Here is a 17,540-nt window from a genome sequence, read left to right as displayed (position 1 = left end):
AATTTGTGTTTCAGCACCAAGGAGAGTTCTCTCTTGAGGGCTCTTGTCGGCTGGAATCTTTACAGTGCCTATACACAACACAGCAACAAGCGTAACAACGGCACAAGTGATGATTGTGCCATCATAGAAGTGCACCCATTATAAAGGCGGTCTCGCAGAAAGATGTCGTTGAAAATAGCATGACATTTTAAAGCTTTAGTAGGCTACAGCTCTTTTAGCAACATAATGCGTAAGTGTATGATCAACTTCATCTTGATCGATGTTGTTATTGAGTAATTTATCATTAACAGCGGCGCAATATTGGGTTGGACATCGAAGTGTTTCCTTCATCGTAGTTTCTTTCTGATCAATACGCCTGTAGTACGTACTTTCAGACGGGTATGTAAGTAGAAACAAGTGGAGAAAATTCATTTAACGGCTCTGAACTGCCATAATGCTTTCATACTTCAACACTAAACATTTCGTTTGTTAAAATAAGCATGGACAATATACTTCATGCAATTAAAACGTATGGGAAAATGTATCACATTAATGTTTTCAACGGCCACTTCATTAAAATAATCTTTTGTCGTAAAATACGACATTACACATAAAACAGCAGGAATCACCATCGACCCCTTCTTCGGCGCTTCCTGGAGTGCCCACACAACAAAGTCTGTAATAGATTCATTTAGCGCTACCCATCCCATAAAATGCGCTGAGTAAATACATCTTCCCTCCCACAAAGACATTACAGCAGCTCCTTTGTTATAGGACGTAGACTTACACCCTTCGCACGCTGTTAAGTGTGTGTTAAAAGTACAATATGGTTATCCTTGGCAGCTTGGAGTTTCACGTTATTTAAATGTGAACGTGCTGAGATTGCCTTACACGTCCTTCTGTATACATTACACGTTGCATCTTCGAGAGGGACCGCAGTGGGAGGGGCTCGGGGCTTTGCGGTATTTTTTATGAATGGAATTTCGACGATAGACGCTTCATTGACATGAGGAACGCGCCTTTCGCTCTCTCGGAGGCTAATTGGCTACGACTCTGAACTAATCAAATCCCCCCTCTCTGACGTCAGACAGGTGCTGGCTGAGGCAACACTGATACCCAGACCCGGCTATCAATTGTTCAAGGAGAATGGTGAGTCACCAAAGCGGCGCAGTAACGCGGAGAGAGGCTCTAAAACATCTCTCTTAACACTGTGCTCCTTCAGATACTGCTGGTACTGCAGCCACAGCAGAAGCGCGCTGCACGGCGCTCCGTTTTTGAGCCGTTAGGTCTGGGATTGGGGGACCCCTAAGAATCTTCGCTTCCACCAGACAAAACTCGGACTACACGAACTCCCCTTGAATGGTCGTTGAACGGTGGTGTCCTTTATTTTCGAGTCCAGGTGCGTGTTGTTATCATTTCTATACTCAGCTCGTAAACATAATGCTGTCCACTCTTATTTCGAAATGCTTAATTTGAGAGATTTCCACTCTTTTTTTTTATAAATGCTTGATTTTAGATATTAACGATAGCATGCACGTTGTTAACAGGTACGATAAAAATTTGGAGAATGAGAGAATGGGACAGTGTAGTGTAATCCGAGGGCAGCCGGTGCGTAAAACAATGTTGCTGGATGTCCTTAGAGGTTTAAAATGTGACATTACGAAAATAAATTCATTTTAAACAATCACGTACTGGTAATATTATATGGTTTTAGAAACCTAATTATGTCCCCTTTTAATAAACTTCACTTGCAATTACAGTGCGAGTTGTGATGTGTATGAGTGGCATTAAACGGCTGATTTAAAGCTTACTCCAGACTTTGTACTGTATATTTGCTTTTATTTTTCTTTCGCAAATTTTCCGTATACATCTACGGTAGCTACGCATCTAGCTAGATAAGGAAACTGCACCATTCAGTGATTAGGCTGACATTAGTTAAGGTTAATCAGGCGATTTAAACTACAATTAGAAAAGTATAATAGCTGCTGAAACAACATTTAATGCGCACCATTGATGTCTCCCGACTCGGAGTAACTTGGGCGGGATTTGATTTCTGAATACATCACGAATCTGGATTTATCTGTTCGAAAAGAGGTAATACGGTAATCTGTTGTCGTACTGTATATAAGGCTCGTCAACACATCCTACCTAGCTAAAGCAACGAGTTTTAGTTTCTGATCAAGTATTAAAAAGAACGTTAGATTTTGAATACCGCTGTCCAAGAGGTCAAAATACAGGGAGGGAAAACGGTCAAAGAACTCTTCATTCCCAAGGCGCTCTCGACCAAAAACAGTATAGACGCCACTTCGATTACGTTTTGTTCGCTGTAAATGCGTGACCAAGGGTGACAGGTGCAATGAACACAGAGCATAGTTTTAGCAAGTACAGTAAATATTCATTCATCCACATACAGCACAGTAGATTCTGAGGTTGTTTTTCATACACAGGTTAACAGGATTTTAGCTTCCGACTCACACGTTGTGTGATTATCGCTATATCGACTATTTACAGTAACTGTAATCTCCGGGGGGTTTGAATTCTTAAAAATCAAGAGGTGATGTGGAGACATGTTCATCCTTACAACCAAACGAAGACGAAAGAGGAATCATTCAAATTTTCTCCCTGTAGATCGAATCCTTCAAGGATTCGTGCCAAAACTAAAATGTTGTAATTGCTGCATTAAACTGTTATTCCAATTTTAAAAATCTCTTGATGTTTAACTTGGGACTGTTCTACGAACATAAGGGCAAAGAATGAAGGGGCTCAAAAGGTTTAATGCAAGATTTTACTCACACAAATCAGTGGCATCTCAAACTATGAAATTACCTTTAAAATATTTTTTCTGTAACTTTTTAGAACATGGTAAGATCTGAGTTGTCTTACATCATTTCTTACATAAGATCCATCAATGGAACCTAGTTATTGGGCTATTTGCAGCAGTCATCTGCTCTTAAACCACAAGATCTCCATTTCATCTTTAGTCTCTGAGAAGCAGCTCAGATCAGAGATGAAAGAGACAAAACTCAGGTCTTGTATGAAGTAATTTCATTTGAGCTGCACTGAAACGGCATTCATAACTGTGTTTTTTTTACTTACCGGTCCAGGTACCAGAGGTTACCATGAATGAGAACTTCTCCAAGAGCTCAGGGGAGAGTGAGCAGAGCATCTGGCTGGAGTCAGCTGAAGATGGAGGCTCCTTAGATCTAACTTCAGTACCAAGGGAGCCCATGCTCAACCCCTGGGATGTGGTGCTTTGCATTTCGGGCACGGTCATCGCCTGCGAGAACGCCATCGTTGTGGCCGTGATCTTCTACACACCATCCCTGCGCACGCCCATGTTCTTGCTGATCGGGAGCCTGGCTACTGCGGACCTGCTGGCTGGACTGGGACTGATCCTCCACTTTGTCTTTCTGTACTGTGTGCAGTCAGAGGCGGTAAACCTCATCACTGTGGGACTGCTGGTGGCCTCCTTCACGGCCAGCGTCAGCAGCCTCCTGGCCATCACTATTGACCGCTACCTCTCCCTCTACAACGCCCTGACCTACTACTCTGAGCACACGGTGACCAGGACTTACATCATGCTCATCCTCACCTGGGGGGTGTCGTTGTGCCTGGGGATGCTCCCTGTCGTGGGCTGGAACTGTCTGAAGGACACCTCTTCCTGCAGCATCGTCCGCCCACTGACCAAGACCAACCTGGTCATCCTGTCCGTGTCCTTCTTCATGGTCTTCGCTCTCATGCTGCAGCTCTATGCCCAGATCTGCAAGATCGTGTGCCGCCACGCCCACCAGATAGCCCTCCAGCGCCACTTTCTCCCCACCTCCCATTATGTCACCACGAGGAAGGGCATCTCCACACTGGCGGTCATCCTGGGCACCTTCGCCAGCTGCTGGCTCCCCTTCGCCATCTATTGCCTGCTGGGGGACTATACCTACCCTCCCATCTACACCTATATCACCCTTCTTCCCGCCACCTACAACTCCATGATCAACCCCATCATCTACGCTTTCCGCAATCAGGAGATCCAGAAGGTCCTCTGGGCAGCCTGCTGTGGCTGTATGTCCTCCAAATTGTCCTGTCGCTCCCGGTCCCCCAGTGACGTGTAGCAGGGGGTGCCCTGGAGTTCACCTTGGCGCTGTACCCCATGGGTCACTCTCTCAGGTACCCCAAGTGCCATTGCACTCCGATTGCAACGGGCACACGAGGGAGAGTTTCCTGGCAAACCCTGTCAGTGAAGCAGACTGCTAGGAACCATAGAAACTTGAAAAGGATAAAGGAGGGGAGGTGACCATTCACAGGGAATGAAGAAGACAGCACTCAGATTGGGTGCAAGGTGTTCTGCATTATGGGCGATGGTGGGGGCACAGGACCTTCTTCAAAAGTGTTTCTCGAAACGTATGCCTGTGAAGAATCCAATTGTGAATTTCCATGTTTCTTGTTCAACTGGAGAGATTTTTTTACATTATTTTTCAAGAAGTGAGTGGAACGTTAAACAGCATGCGGAATGATGCCTGATTGGTAGGGTAGTAGGAGGAGGTTATATTGGGAAATACACTGTGTGCCAACTAAAGCTACTCTGCAAATTTATCATACAAAATGTGTCTGTTCCTCAAGCTACTCTGTTGTTTCTCTGCAGGAGAGTATATTTCTAGTTTTGAAACTCTCAGTACCATTAATCCAGAATGAGCACTATGTATGTCAAAACTACCTCACATTCATTCAAGGTAGTCCATCACCAGTGCTAATTAGGGTCTGAGGGCTATAGGATGAAGGTGGTCTATTCTCCCTTTTACAGAAAGTAGAATAGAGATGAAAAGAGAAACTTTGGGATTTTTTGTCCTGGTACAGTTTGCTCCTGGAAAAGACTTGGGCATAGGTCAAATCATATTTAAACAAACATCCAAGTGTCTGCATCACAGTTGTGACTACTCACTGAAATACTAATGCTTTCTGAATATGACCAAATTGTTCTGCAGCTCTTCTGAGGTGGGTTAAAACACAGATGTTTATCTTTACCATCCTGTCTTCTGGGGACACAGAATTTTTGTGAAAGAAAATTGAAAGCAAAGTTAATCTTTTCTTTTTAAGTATTATAACACTTCAGTGTGGTGAAACCGTGACTCAGAAACGTATAAAACGACTTACTGGTTATCGCGCATCTCACCCACTTCCGCAACACTTTACTGCCAGAGATGTCGAGCCTTGAGCGCAATGCAATCCTCCGGCAACTCTCAGCTGCCCTCTACTGGTCTGAGGCGAGCAAAGCAGCTAGAACAATTAACATTAATATGGGCCAAAATCTCAGACAATCTCGCCTTCATTAGCGCATTGAAAGGAGTACTGTGGCTTTTTACTCGTGCCTAATTCTGAAAGCCAAACACTCTGATATTCAGAGATCCTTAAAAATCATTTGCACTATGATATATTTTGAGATAAACATTATTTATTGTGGAAAACATTTATGTACATAATATCTATTAATGTCCTGTCAGTGGCCAAATTCTAAGAGCTAAAGAAAAATAATATGGCAATTTATGTAAGTGTATGGTACTGTACTAAAAATTGCACAAAAGTTTAATGCTTAAAGGCACTTTGGAGATGAACTCGGTACACAATGTTGCACAACGTGAAATATGTTAATGTATGAAAATGTTTTAATGAGAATGTATTATGTTCTTCTTTACAAATGAGAATAAAACCTAATTTTATATCAAAAAAACATTTGTCAGTTCTTTCCCTGACATTCCTTTACATTTTCCATTAAAGGTAGAAATCTAACACAGCTCTAAAATGAAGTGGACTTTCACGTATTTAAAAATCAATAAAAACATTGAACAGCTCTTTGAATACTCAAACTTGTGATGTAACATTGAAAGAAAATGCATTTTTTTGCTCAACTGTCTGTTGTGTAGAGTTGCAAACAGGCTGCAACAATTGGGATTACTACTTACTGTCTCGTGCCTACTGCTGGCTGGGATAGGCTCGGGCTCCTCTGCAGCCGTGTATTGGATGAAGAAGTTGGACAATGGATGTTACGACAGGAGAAAAGCATGCAAATGTCACAAGGCAGGCATGATGATTGCAAAAGAAGTATGAGAAGTGCAGACATCTAGTTGACATTATATGATACATTTGTCATATTTTCAGAAATCTGAATTGGTTTATGGGTGGCACGGTGATGCAGTGGTTGGCATTGCTGCCTCGCAAAGCTGGGGCTCTGGGCTCAAATCCTGGGGTGCTATCTGCAGTACAAATAGAGTTTGTATGTTCTCTCCCTGTTCACAAGGGTTTCCTCCCTTCTGTGATGGATGGGCATCCCATCCAGGGTGTATGCTGCCTTATGCCCATTCCCCTGTACCAAATAAGGAGGTTACAAAATGGACGGATGGTATCTTAGGAAGATAGGAGGGGACCCATTTCATCTACCACTGAGGTGCAGAACCTACCTGAGCGATTGGGACAGAAATTCTCCGGCTGCCCCCATTCCACACATAACTGGGTAGAGAAGAGAGAATTGTTTTCACCAATTAAATTAACTGGCAGCGTTAGGAAGGCCAGATTTGACAAGACCAGGACAGAATTTAATCAGGACAACAGGGTTAATACACCTACTCTTCCCAGAAGAACAAGTCTAATGTCAAAGCTGTAAGGGATTGGTTTAATGTTTCATCCAAATGATGTAAAAATCATTTTTTAACAACTAAGAAGTCAAATAGTTTTTGGTTAAGCAGTTAAAAAAGTATAATTTAAATAAATGGTGTTGGTAGATTGTACTAGGCACTAATAAGGTGCAATTAAGAATATTGGACAATTTTGGTCTCTATGCTCCCAAAATGATACTGCTGCTCTGGGATTTGTCCAGAGAAGAGCAACCAGATACACTCTGGGGTTCAAAGGAATGGCCTGCAGACACAGGAAGTAAGAGCTGAATCATGCCATTCATGAACCGAAATGTCTATCCTATCCAAGTATTAAAATTTCTCAAGGACATTAAAGTTAACCCAATGGGCTTCTTAACAGTCAACAGTACAACACAATCCATGTGAAGGTGATTTAAAGCAGAGGACTAGAACAAAGTAAATTATAAGTCCTGACCTAATAAAGCAATGGTACCACAAATTATAATAAAAAACTTCAATTTTGGGGGGGAAATACCATCAGTTCTGACTGTTTAGTGCCTCCAAGTCACAGGTGCAAATTGTGACCATTTAATGACCATCTAATCTTGGTTCTGTGATTTTGTCCTCATAGGAAAAATGGAAGTCTGTGAGCCTCTCCTCCTAATCATTCAATTTTCCTTCAACACCGAGGATCACACTACTATTTCCGAGCTTGCCAGGCTTTTGAATTTGTAAAACTAAAACAATCGCTGCAGTCAATATAACAACACTCAGAGGCAAGTGGTGATCATGATGACTTTACTACACAACACAAATTTACCCCAGTAACAACAATGGGTGCTGGCCCTGAAATTTTCATTGACTTTTTTTTTCCAGCCACCTTACAACTTTACATAAAGTATGATGATAAATGTACAGTCTGCATATGTTACAACAATCAAATAATACTACTGATAGGATTCTGTAATAAAAACAAACATCCTGTACTGGAATCTACTAGCAAAATGTTTAAGATCAATTTTATTTGATTTAACAGTTAGACATACAAACAGCAACATGTGTGTATTAATTATATACACATATTGCTTCTTATTTTGCATAGATTTTCCAATAAAGAAAATTACACATAAAAGGCACTTATATATTTGCACAAGGCATAGGTAATGAATAATGTGGAAAGGGCTTTATGGTTTTTGTAATGAGCAATCTCTGAACATGCAGGACAACTTGGCTCAAATACTTAAAACAACATTTTGTTTCATGGTATAGACCAGAGTCAGCACAAATCTGGATTCACTTGAACCAGGTATCAATAAGTTGGAAAAAAAATAGCTTTGTTTATGCAAAGCAAATAAATGTTTATCATATTTGAAGCTGCTGTCAATGTAAGGGAATTGCACATCTGTAAGTGGTCATGTGCGCTAATTCACACCCTTAATGCAGGGCACTAGGCTTTTGTTTCCACCCGAGTCCAATTAATAAATGACATGCTGTCTTCACAGTCTAGATTTGGATGGTTCCCAATCAGAGCTAGAGTGTATCTAGCAACCCAGGTCAGTCAGCTACATTCCAAATGCAGGCCCAGGTTTTCAAATAAATGGTGGCAAGTAAGGCAGATGGGAGATTTAAAGGCCAAAAAAAATAATATCATATTGAAAAGAATACAAAGGACAGCACATCATACTGCCTAGGTTCACATGCAATTTCAATAGTTTACCCCAGTTCATAAGATGAAAAAGTGGCTTTACCCAGCTACTTACTCAACTTCTTTTTCTGAATTGGCTACATTTAATTTAAGAAAAGCCTTTTAATACCCATTTCGACCTGGATTTTAAGGACCAGAGTAGGCTAAAGGAGATTCAAGTGACAGGACAGAGATACAAACCAGTCTTGGTTCCATCTGTACAATTCATCTTAAAGTGTCATGGGTTAGCGTTCGTGATATAATAATTTAATAAACTGATCAATTTAGAAGTTTTTACAATTCTGCTAGAATTGATGAGGGTTCATTAATTGACCCGTCTGAGATTACAATTGACTTTGGTACAGCCATGTACCTCATAGGAGATTTAATGATTTGTCCTAAGATACTGAACATTACATTTACAACAAGTTTGGTGATCTGTACAGAAAGAAATACTACTCACAAATGAAAACCATAAAGCCCTTTGTACAGTATAAGAATCAAGCCATAGTTACAGTTTAGAGGATAGGCACAGAAAATCTCTTGTACAGGGATTTCCAACAACAATTTTTGACCACTACATCATCTTTGGTCTTAATGTACTTTGGAAAGTGGAAATTCAGGCTATGAGTTTCAGTTATGTGAAGCAGATGCATATTCAGAAACTGAATCAAATTAATCATGTTCATTAAAAAAAACATTTAATAGAAAAGCTTTAACAGGAATTTAATTTTGTGTTATTAAGTCTCCAACCATCTACATCTCAACAATGAGCTCTAAGATGTAGAACATATTTTAGAAAGTAGAGAATCTAAGAGTTTGGAGGCCACTCCAAATATCTTGTCACATCGCCAAGTGTTTTTCTAATGCCAGAGACAGCAGATAGCAACTAGATTTTTAATTAGTATAGAAGATCAACTCCTACACCTTGGAATGTTCTACAACTGCTTTAATAAATGTAATAACACAGCACTAGGCAGAAAGATGGTGCTGACAACAGAGAAATTTTAAAGCTGATAAGGGTACTATCTGCAGCAGAAGACTCAAGCAATAATGTCAACTGGACATCAGAAATATTGCTGAATCCTCATTTCTTAATGGATTAAACGTTGTTCATGCACAGCATTCTGCTCCACATTCTCCAAAACCCACAGTTTTCTATCCTCAAAGCACTGTGACACACGCCAAACATAATTACAATAAATTTTGGTTCCAATTGTACAAAATGGCATAAATCATTCCCATCCCTTTTTTAAAAAAACATACACTATAATTATCCTAACCATTTTAAACTGTTCTTATGCATTCAGATAGCAGGAATGATAAAATAAAAAAAACAAATCTAATATGCACAAAATTACAATTATTTCAGTATTATTAATCAAAAGCTTTATATATACCCCCAAATTACGTAAAACAGGGAAAGCACAGTAACAATAAGGAGTTTCTTCCTGTAGTTACATTGTATGTAGAATTAGAGAACCTTCTCAATATGCTTACCTAGATGCTGCACTGTGGCTGGCAGTAAACTGTGGCAGTAAGTGCCAAGAGGAATATCCCTCAGATGCCATTGTAAAAAAGAGCAACTGCTGGTTGGATTGATGCTAAACTATCACATAAAGGTTCCCACTTTTTGACTAAACAATGTCAACATAAGAAACACCATCAAATGCAAACCAATTATGTGAACAGGGTGTCATAACCAAGGTTTCTTTTCTATATGTGTCAGGACAACCCATGCTGGAAAATCACAGTATAGGAAAGGAGAATGCAGAGAAATCAGGCACTTCAATCATCCGGTCTAAAAGCTGCCTTGAAATTGAACTGAAGACAGATGTTAACAGGTTTGAAGGTAAATGGTGTGCCCAAACCCACTACAAAGCAGGCTACTGAAAAACAACTTTGAGATGACATGACAAGAGAATGTCACAGCACTTCTCAACTGCTGTGATCTAAAGCGTGAAAATGTCTGATGCCTTTTTGCTGCCATCACCCCAGACTACACGAAAAACAAAGTCACCCAAGAACTCCCAGCAGTTGTATAAACACACTGCATACTCTGCCGAGGTTCAAGATTTTTCCCAGTAGGTTTTACTTTCTTTAGAACATGTTTAGGCTATTGAGGAAAATGAATCTACAAGAAACCAGATTAAATATGTAGAAATTAGGATATTCATCCTAGTGAATGAAATGCAGCATTTATGGCAATGAATTGAGGAAAGTGACATTCACTGGTAGCCTTTGTGGTGTTCTGAGTTTCATTCTACTGCAGCTCCAGGGCTCTGACTTGAATCAGGTGTTGACTTAGCTTAAGACCAGAAGTGAGTGTCACTGATAAATGGAAAAAAAAAGTAATAACAGTATAGAAGAAAACAACACCTTTTAAACAGCCCAAGACATTTCAAGCAATGAAGGAATAGATTTCCAAAACGACATTACTAAATGTCTTGGGTGAGTAATGGGAAATACCAATATTGTAAGTCCTGAGAGAATATGTGCAAGAAAGCACAGTCACTTAGATGTGCATTATGCAGGGTGCCCATGTTGTGAAACCTTTAGTTTTAAAAAGAAAAACGTGGTCATGACACGCAGCTCATATTTCACAGAGAAAACAATGTCAATTAGAACCTTGCCAAAGGAGGGTTGCTGTTCCAAGTCATTTGCTGCAACAGAAGCCCTACTCATAGTGTGAATTAGGAAAGCACTGCATTTCCCTTTCCATTGAAAGGCACATTGTGAATAATTCACAAGCACGAATAAGACAAGTTCATGGCCAACGTACAACTGAAATCTCCAGTCATTCAGGATGCCAACACAACAGCCGGCAGTTGTACTGGCTTTCTGGTTCAAAACGTTATTGTAGGCAACCCTTTAATTACTTGACCAGATTCATGGCTTCATTTCTTGACCACAAAAAATTCCAGTTTCAATGTTACAAAGCGAGTACTGAGTTTTTGCCTGAACTGCATCAGCAGTAGCACTTAGGTAGAAGGAGGCCGTGAGGCCCAGAGAGCATAACACACGTGCCTGCTTCATTGGACTGCACTTTTTTAACCTTGTCACCTGCTTACCAGCTGGGATCTCACATCTTCCATCACTCTCAATAAAGCAAAGGAAGGAGGGCCAGTGAGTTCATTCATGCTGTACACAGCCTCATAGAAAACACCGGGAGAATAAGCTTTCTAGCGTTAGCTGTGTTAAGCTAACCCAGCAGCAAATCTAACAGTCCTTACTTATTTTACTAATATAGGAATTCTGATATCAGGGTATCATTCCAACTACAGGTTAGAGAGATGGTTCTGATATTTTGCCTTTTCTAAAAACTGAGATTTAAAAAAATGTTAAAAAGGACTTTAGGAAGTTCAAAAAACAACATTATTTCTATAAAGACTGACTCAAAATTGATGACATGGCTCTTATGCTTTCTAAAACGTTGAAGTCTTAAACCTTTACAAGGTAAAACATAAAAAGCAGGGGTTTTAGAGTCAACACTAAATATTCACCTAAGCAGCTTGTCTGGGCTTACACAATGTTCTAGTACTGCTGGTAAAGGCACCCTCCAAGAGTAAAGACCAAGCTAGGGCATAAAGACACCTGAAAGCCTTAGAAATTTCCAAGGTGCTGGCATAAATCCTTGGAAACTCGTGAAAATAATGCAAAGGAGAAAATATTTCCAGGAGAAAATGCACAGTTTCTCAAACTGTTTAAATAAATCTCTATGGGAGTAAAGCACAATTATTCGTGCATAACAAGTTAAGTATGCTGCACAGTTAAGATACAGTGTCAGCTTACTTTACAGGCCTGCTCCAACATGTTCTCCATTTGGCTGTTCTTGCAGAGGTGGGTTAAGAGACACTCTTTGGCAATTTCCCCCTTCTCTGTAGTTTGAAGAACCCTTGAAAAAGGGGGACCCATAAAGTTCAATAACTTTTATATGCTGGGAAGGAAAGGGATGAGTCAGAGGGCTCTGAACCTAGGTGGAGAAAACAGCTACACACCATGCTTCACACAAAAACTAGGGTCACAGTCCCATTACCTTGCAGTGGCTTCAATTAAACTTCACTGGGATTTTTAACCATTTCGATGAGAGAACTTTTAATAAAGAAGCACAGCCCCCCAGTCTTCGCTCTAGAGAGACTTTTGCAGTGGTGTGCATCACATACGGACAACTGACTAATGTCATCAGCTTTCCCTTTCAATGAGACAAAATTTCATTTCAGTTACAAAAGCAGACCAGACACGGTCCAGTGCCATGACTGAGAATCTGTGCAATCCACTTAATTTGCTGTTAGTGACTAAATCTAATTACCAGACAGCAACTGCACAAGACCTGAGGACCTGTAGTGGATCAGGGAATTTAAAGGGTCGAAATGCAAAGTAATTCTGTTCCACACAGCACTGTTATCCACTTACACATGAATGGTAGCAGTTACACACACTCAGCTGGTGGTGCCATCATTCTCTTTGGAGATGCAGCCTTTTATCTTCTGCAACCTATTTTGTCTGTTCCCTGCGGCAAAGTCACTGTGTTTAAGGAATAACACTTTGTTCTTGTCAAAGAGAAAACTATGACCAAGGTCCAATGGTGCTGGCATTCCCACAATGCGAGTCCGGATTTCTGATCAACTCTACGAAACTCGTCTTACGAGAAGATCTGTCAAGTCCAACTGCTGAGCCACCATGACTCGGGCCTTCCCCGTGCCACAGAGGCACGAGCTGGGAGTAAAGCTGAACCTGTGCCAGACTCCGGTGAAGCTGTGATCTGAGCCTGTCTGAAGCTGTACGGAAAGGAAAGGGGTGATAGGTATGTAGTAACTAAGGTCCTCTGCAAAAGAGGCAGAGGAGCATGTTAGTCAGACCAATCTTCTTCGCCGAACTCGGAGGAGTCGTCCTCAGAGTCGCTGCACTCCACAGCGATGCGGCGCGACAGAATGGCGGCCACATCGTTGCCCATGTGATCTCTCTTCTCCTGCTCGCGCTGCTCCTCCACTTTGCGCAGGTTGAAACCTGAGACACAGGAGAGAACATTAGCCCCAGGCCAGCCCAGGCACTCCCAGAAAGTCTCCTTCTAAACCTCTGCCAACACAAAAGTGAATGTAACATCTCCAGGACCTATAAAATAACCACACCATAGCCTCTGCCAAAGAGAACTGCTTTTGTACTGTTCCATTGTAAACCACCCTTGGTGCGTGGACGCAGGTGTCTTTATCCAGAGTGCCTACTTCTTTTGTTGGTTTTTCTTTGTAAAATCATTACAAAAATGAACACAACCTATCAGTAAACATTTATCATGCCAATTGCCAATAAAGGTGCAACAGATCTAATGGTCTGATTGCTGGGCTTGCAAAAGTATTAGGAAGTATTTTTCAGGAATTGGTTGGAATCTTTTCAATATATCCTCTTTTATTTCTTGTTTTTATTTGGCTGGTCACCAGATGTTGCACATTAAGCATGTAAACGTCCCTTTAGTTTTTGAGTTTCATGCTGTCTTGCACTAGTGCCTCTGAACATAAGACACACAGCGCACCCAGCTCACAGTCAGTGAGCAAGCAGGCAAGCCACACTGACTATATCCTTCTTGATATTTTCTCTCTGGAACGATTTGCCTCAAAGCCGATTTCCTGCTCCACTGTAGTGGCCCACATTTTATCACCACCTAGCGAAGCTGAAGCGCTCGTATTGCCATTTCTGTTGGTCTCTTAAGGCATTTTTTTGTTCGTTTGCTCTGCAAACCAAAAAGCAGCGAACTCTAACAAAATAGGCGAGTGCTATCAGTGCTTACAGGTACATGTGTTATAAACCATATGGTGTCCGGACTTGAGTGACTCAACAACGTACAACAATATTCTATCAAATATACAGTACTGTCTGTTGGATCTAGTCACAGTATATCTATTTCTAACTGACACATGAGATTATATGTATTATTATTATTATTATTATAGTAAAATTATTATTATTGTTATCACTATTATTAATTTTCACCTCCTGCATAATAATAATAATTATTATTATTATTATTATTATTATTTCTTCCTTATACTTATTTAGTGCTGGACACTCCACTCAAAGTGCTTTACAGGTAATGTGGACTCCTCTCCACCACCACCAATGTGTAGCCTCCATCTGAATGATGCAGTGACAGCCAGAGTACGCCAGTACGCTCACCACACATCAGCTATCAGTGGGGAGGAGAACAGAGTGATGAAGCCAATTCATAGATGGGGATTATTAGGATGCCACGATCGGTAAAGGCCAATGGGAAATTTGGCCAGGATGCCAGGGTAACACCCCTACTCTTTTCAAGAAACACCCTGGGATTTTTAGTAACGATGTAGAGTTACAACCTTGGTTTTACATTTCATCCAAAGGACGGCGCCTTTTTTGCAGTATAGTGTCTCCGTCACTATACTGGGGCATTAGGACCCACACAGGCCACAGGGAGAGCACTTCTTAATGGTGCCACTAACATGTCTCCCAGCATCAACCTTAGCTTTCTCAGGAGGTCTCTCATCCAGGTACTGACCAGGCTCCCACCTGCTGAGCTTCAGTGGGCTGCCAGTTCTGAGTTGCAGAGTGATTTAACTGCAATCCACATGAGTCCTGCACAATCACTCTTCACTTCAGCCACAGAGCGCGAGAACGCTGAGGAACTGCTTCCACCTAGTCACCTGTGCTCTTTTCCACCAATCTCTGCACACTTGCGGTGCTCTAGGTCGCACACCTCTTACAGACTCACCTTGCCGGATGGCCTGCAGCAGGTCGCTGCGGGCATCGCTAACCGGGGGCTGTGGTTTGGGGGCGCTGGTAGCCACAAGAGGTGCACTGGAAGGGGGAGGAGGTGCAGGGGGCCCCGGCGGTGGGGGTCCAGGGGGAGGAGGGGGCGGAGGCGGAGGAGGGGGTCCACCGGGAGGCTGAGAGACTGGCACGACCGAGGCAGGATCCATGGAGGGAGGGGGAGGGGGCATGCAGGGCGGTGCAGGGAAGCCAGCAGGGCCGCTGGGTGGCGGTGGGGGCGAGGGTGGGGCGTCGAATCCAGCGGGAGGGGGTGGAATGCCCATGCCAGATGGGGGAGGAGGTGGGGGTGCAGGGGGAGGGGAAATGCAGGGTCTGGTGCCTGGAGGAGAGGAGCCCATAGGGGGTGCAGGTGGGGGGTGGGTAGGACTGAGCATGCTAGAGCGCTTCGGGGCCCCTCCTCTCTGGACATCATTGTACCTGCACAGGAGACACAGTGAGATACACAATCTTCACTCTCGCACCAGATCCAACAGAAATAAAAAAAAAAAAACAAGACAATCAAATGACCAAATGAGGTAAAATGTAAAAAAAAACAGGGGTTTCTTTAGGAACTGGCTGTTTGGTAATCATAACACAGCTAAATATCAGTCACTGGAATGTAATTTCAATCAATCGCCCCCATCGCAATCACCCCACAGGAGGATGTAAGATTAATTGCATAATTCATAACCAGATACCAGATGCCACACGTGATTTAATACAAACCGCAAGGCATGTGGTGACCTTGCTGAATTACTTACAGGACTGAAAAGTTATTTTACCTCATGATTCATTTCTCACTAAAATGAGAGCTGGAAGATATGAATACTGAGCAGGTATCCATCTGGTTTGCATGTGTAAGCAAGTGGCTTAGCAGTCTGCTTAACACTGAGGTGAAGTTCCACAGGTACAAAACCAAGTTTCTTTTTTATTGTTGTGAACACGTCCACTTGAACAACAAACGTGTGTATCTATAGGGGTTAATTTCCATGCTGAAAATAATTAGAGGTAAGTGGAATTTAGAGAAGTTCCAAGTCAAGCCTTCCTCAGGTGCGTGTGATATCCCCAACATGTTTTTTCTTCTTTCTTTGTACTGCACGGCATGGAATTAACCTCTGCTTGTTCCCTTGCCTGCTGATACAGGTCTCCAGTCTAACCTATTTACAGTGGTTGCCTTTTTCAAAAGAACAGAAAGAAATTTGCTGCACAATGTAAGTACCACTGACGACCTACGACAGCACTAACTAACAAAAAGGGTGAGATATGGGACTGAACCATAAACGTGAAAGAATAACGGTAGCCGTGCACCGAAATGCCAGAAAAAGGGAATGTTACATTATAATAACGTGAGTGTAAAGCAGAATTCCAATTAATCCAATGATTCCTTTTGCAGTTTTAAGTGTCGGAGACCATTCTGGGGATCACCGATCACTACTTACATGTCAGGAGGAGGTGGGGGTAGTTCATCGATGGCCGGTGGTGGAGGTGGAGAGCCAGGGTCAAACACCCCAGAGTAGGAGTTCTGGCTCTGATCCAGATAGCTTTCCGCCGACGTTCCCATCCCATCCCCGGAGCTGATGCTTCCATTTAGCATCTCATTGGAATCTCTGGAAAAAAAGGTGAGAAAACATGACATCACCTTCCACAGCTCAATGTAGGTTTCACTACGCAGAATGAGAATTGCCAGAGAATTGTCCTAGTTAGACTAAAGACAAAAAAAGGTACCTAAGTACTTGGTACTATATAACCAAGTATAATGAAAAACCAAGTGATGTTAAGCTTTATGCACACACCAAGACAATTAAAGCAATTTCCCAGATAATCTGCAAACTGTGAGTCAATGTGGGCACAAGTGGGCAGTAACTGAGCTGACAAGGAGTCTCTGGGGATCAACTTTATATTACAGTACGTTTCAACCCCAAGTATGACCTGGATTCAACTGAAAAGAAGTATCTCAGGTTTAAATTTAACTAGTTAGGTTAGAGGTAAGAACAGGGATACTTCATAAATAGAATGGATAAATAAATTAATAAATAATTATAGTGGAGTCATACGCTCCACTATAAATGTATATATAATATAAATATGGATTTGAAATTCTATATTGGCCAGCATGAGACCAATCAGCAGAATTTCATTATCCCTGGTATTGTATACTGGTTATCTAGAGTTCAGCCAATAAGAGAGTTCATTTTTAAAAACAGCTAAAAGTCACCATTTTAAAGATTCAAGAATATACCATGGGAAGAAAACTTAAATGATATTAGCACGTGGGCCCCAGTGAAAAACACAAAGTGGCAACTCACTTTTACACTAAAGAAAACGAAAATTTTGTGTAGCGAAAAATGGAAGTGCAGCCTTCTTAATACACTTATTAATTTATTAACTGAAAACAGGTATTTATACTATTACAGTCAAAAGCGTTCTTCTTTCAAATTTTGTTTTTTTCCCCATGCTCCAAAAGCTCCTTATTAACTCTT

At 41.6% G+C, this 17,540-nt stretch overlaps 2 protein-coding genes across 3 annotated transcripts in view; one reads left to right on the top strand and one right to left on the bottom strand.

Moving 5' to 3' along the window:
- The first annotated feature begins 3,098 nt into the window (after positions 1-3,098).
- Positions 3,099-4,197, top strand: gpr3 (G protein-coupled receptor 3). The gene has a single exon (XM_088932637.1). It carries the CDS (start codon positions 3,099-3,101, stop codon positions 4,083-4,085), a length of 987 nt encoding a protein of 328 aa, XP_088788763.1. The 3' UTR covers positions 4,086-4,197.
- Positions 4,198-7,380: 3,183 nt separating this feature from the next.
- Positions 7,381-17,540, bottom strand: part of wasf2 (WASP family member 2) — a 33,692-nt gene continuing 23,532 nt past the window's right edge. For both annotated transcript variants that reach the window (XM_088932561.1, XM_088932563.1), the window contains 3 exons: positions 16,500-16,667; positions 15,023-15,498; positions 7,381-13,290 (listed from right to left, as the gene is read on the bottom strand). In XM_088932561.1, the coding sequence (XP_088788687.1) occupies positions 13,133-13,290; positions 15,023-15,498; positions 16,500-16,667 (802 nt within the window). In that variant the 3' untranslated portion in view covers positions 7,381-13,132. The remainder of the gene's footprint in view (positions 13,291-15,022; positions 15,499-16,499; positions 16,668-17,540) is intronic.

The sequence above is a fragment of the Atractosteus spatula genome, chromosome 14, assembly GCF_055471065.1.
Source record: "Atractosteus spatula isolate fAtrSpa1 chromosome 14, fAtrSpa1.hap1, whole genome shotgun sequence".
NCBI lineage: Eukaryota > Metazoa > Chordata > Actinopteri > Semionotiformes > Lepisosteidae > Atractosteus > Atractosteus spatula.
This window is presented reverse-complemented; position numbering and strand designations above follow the sequence as displayed.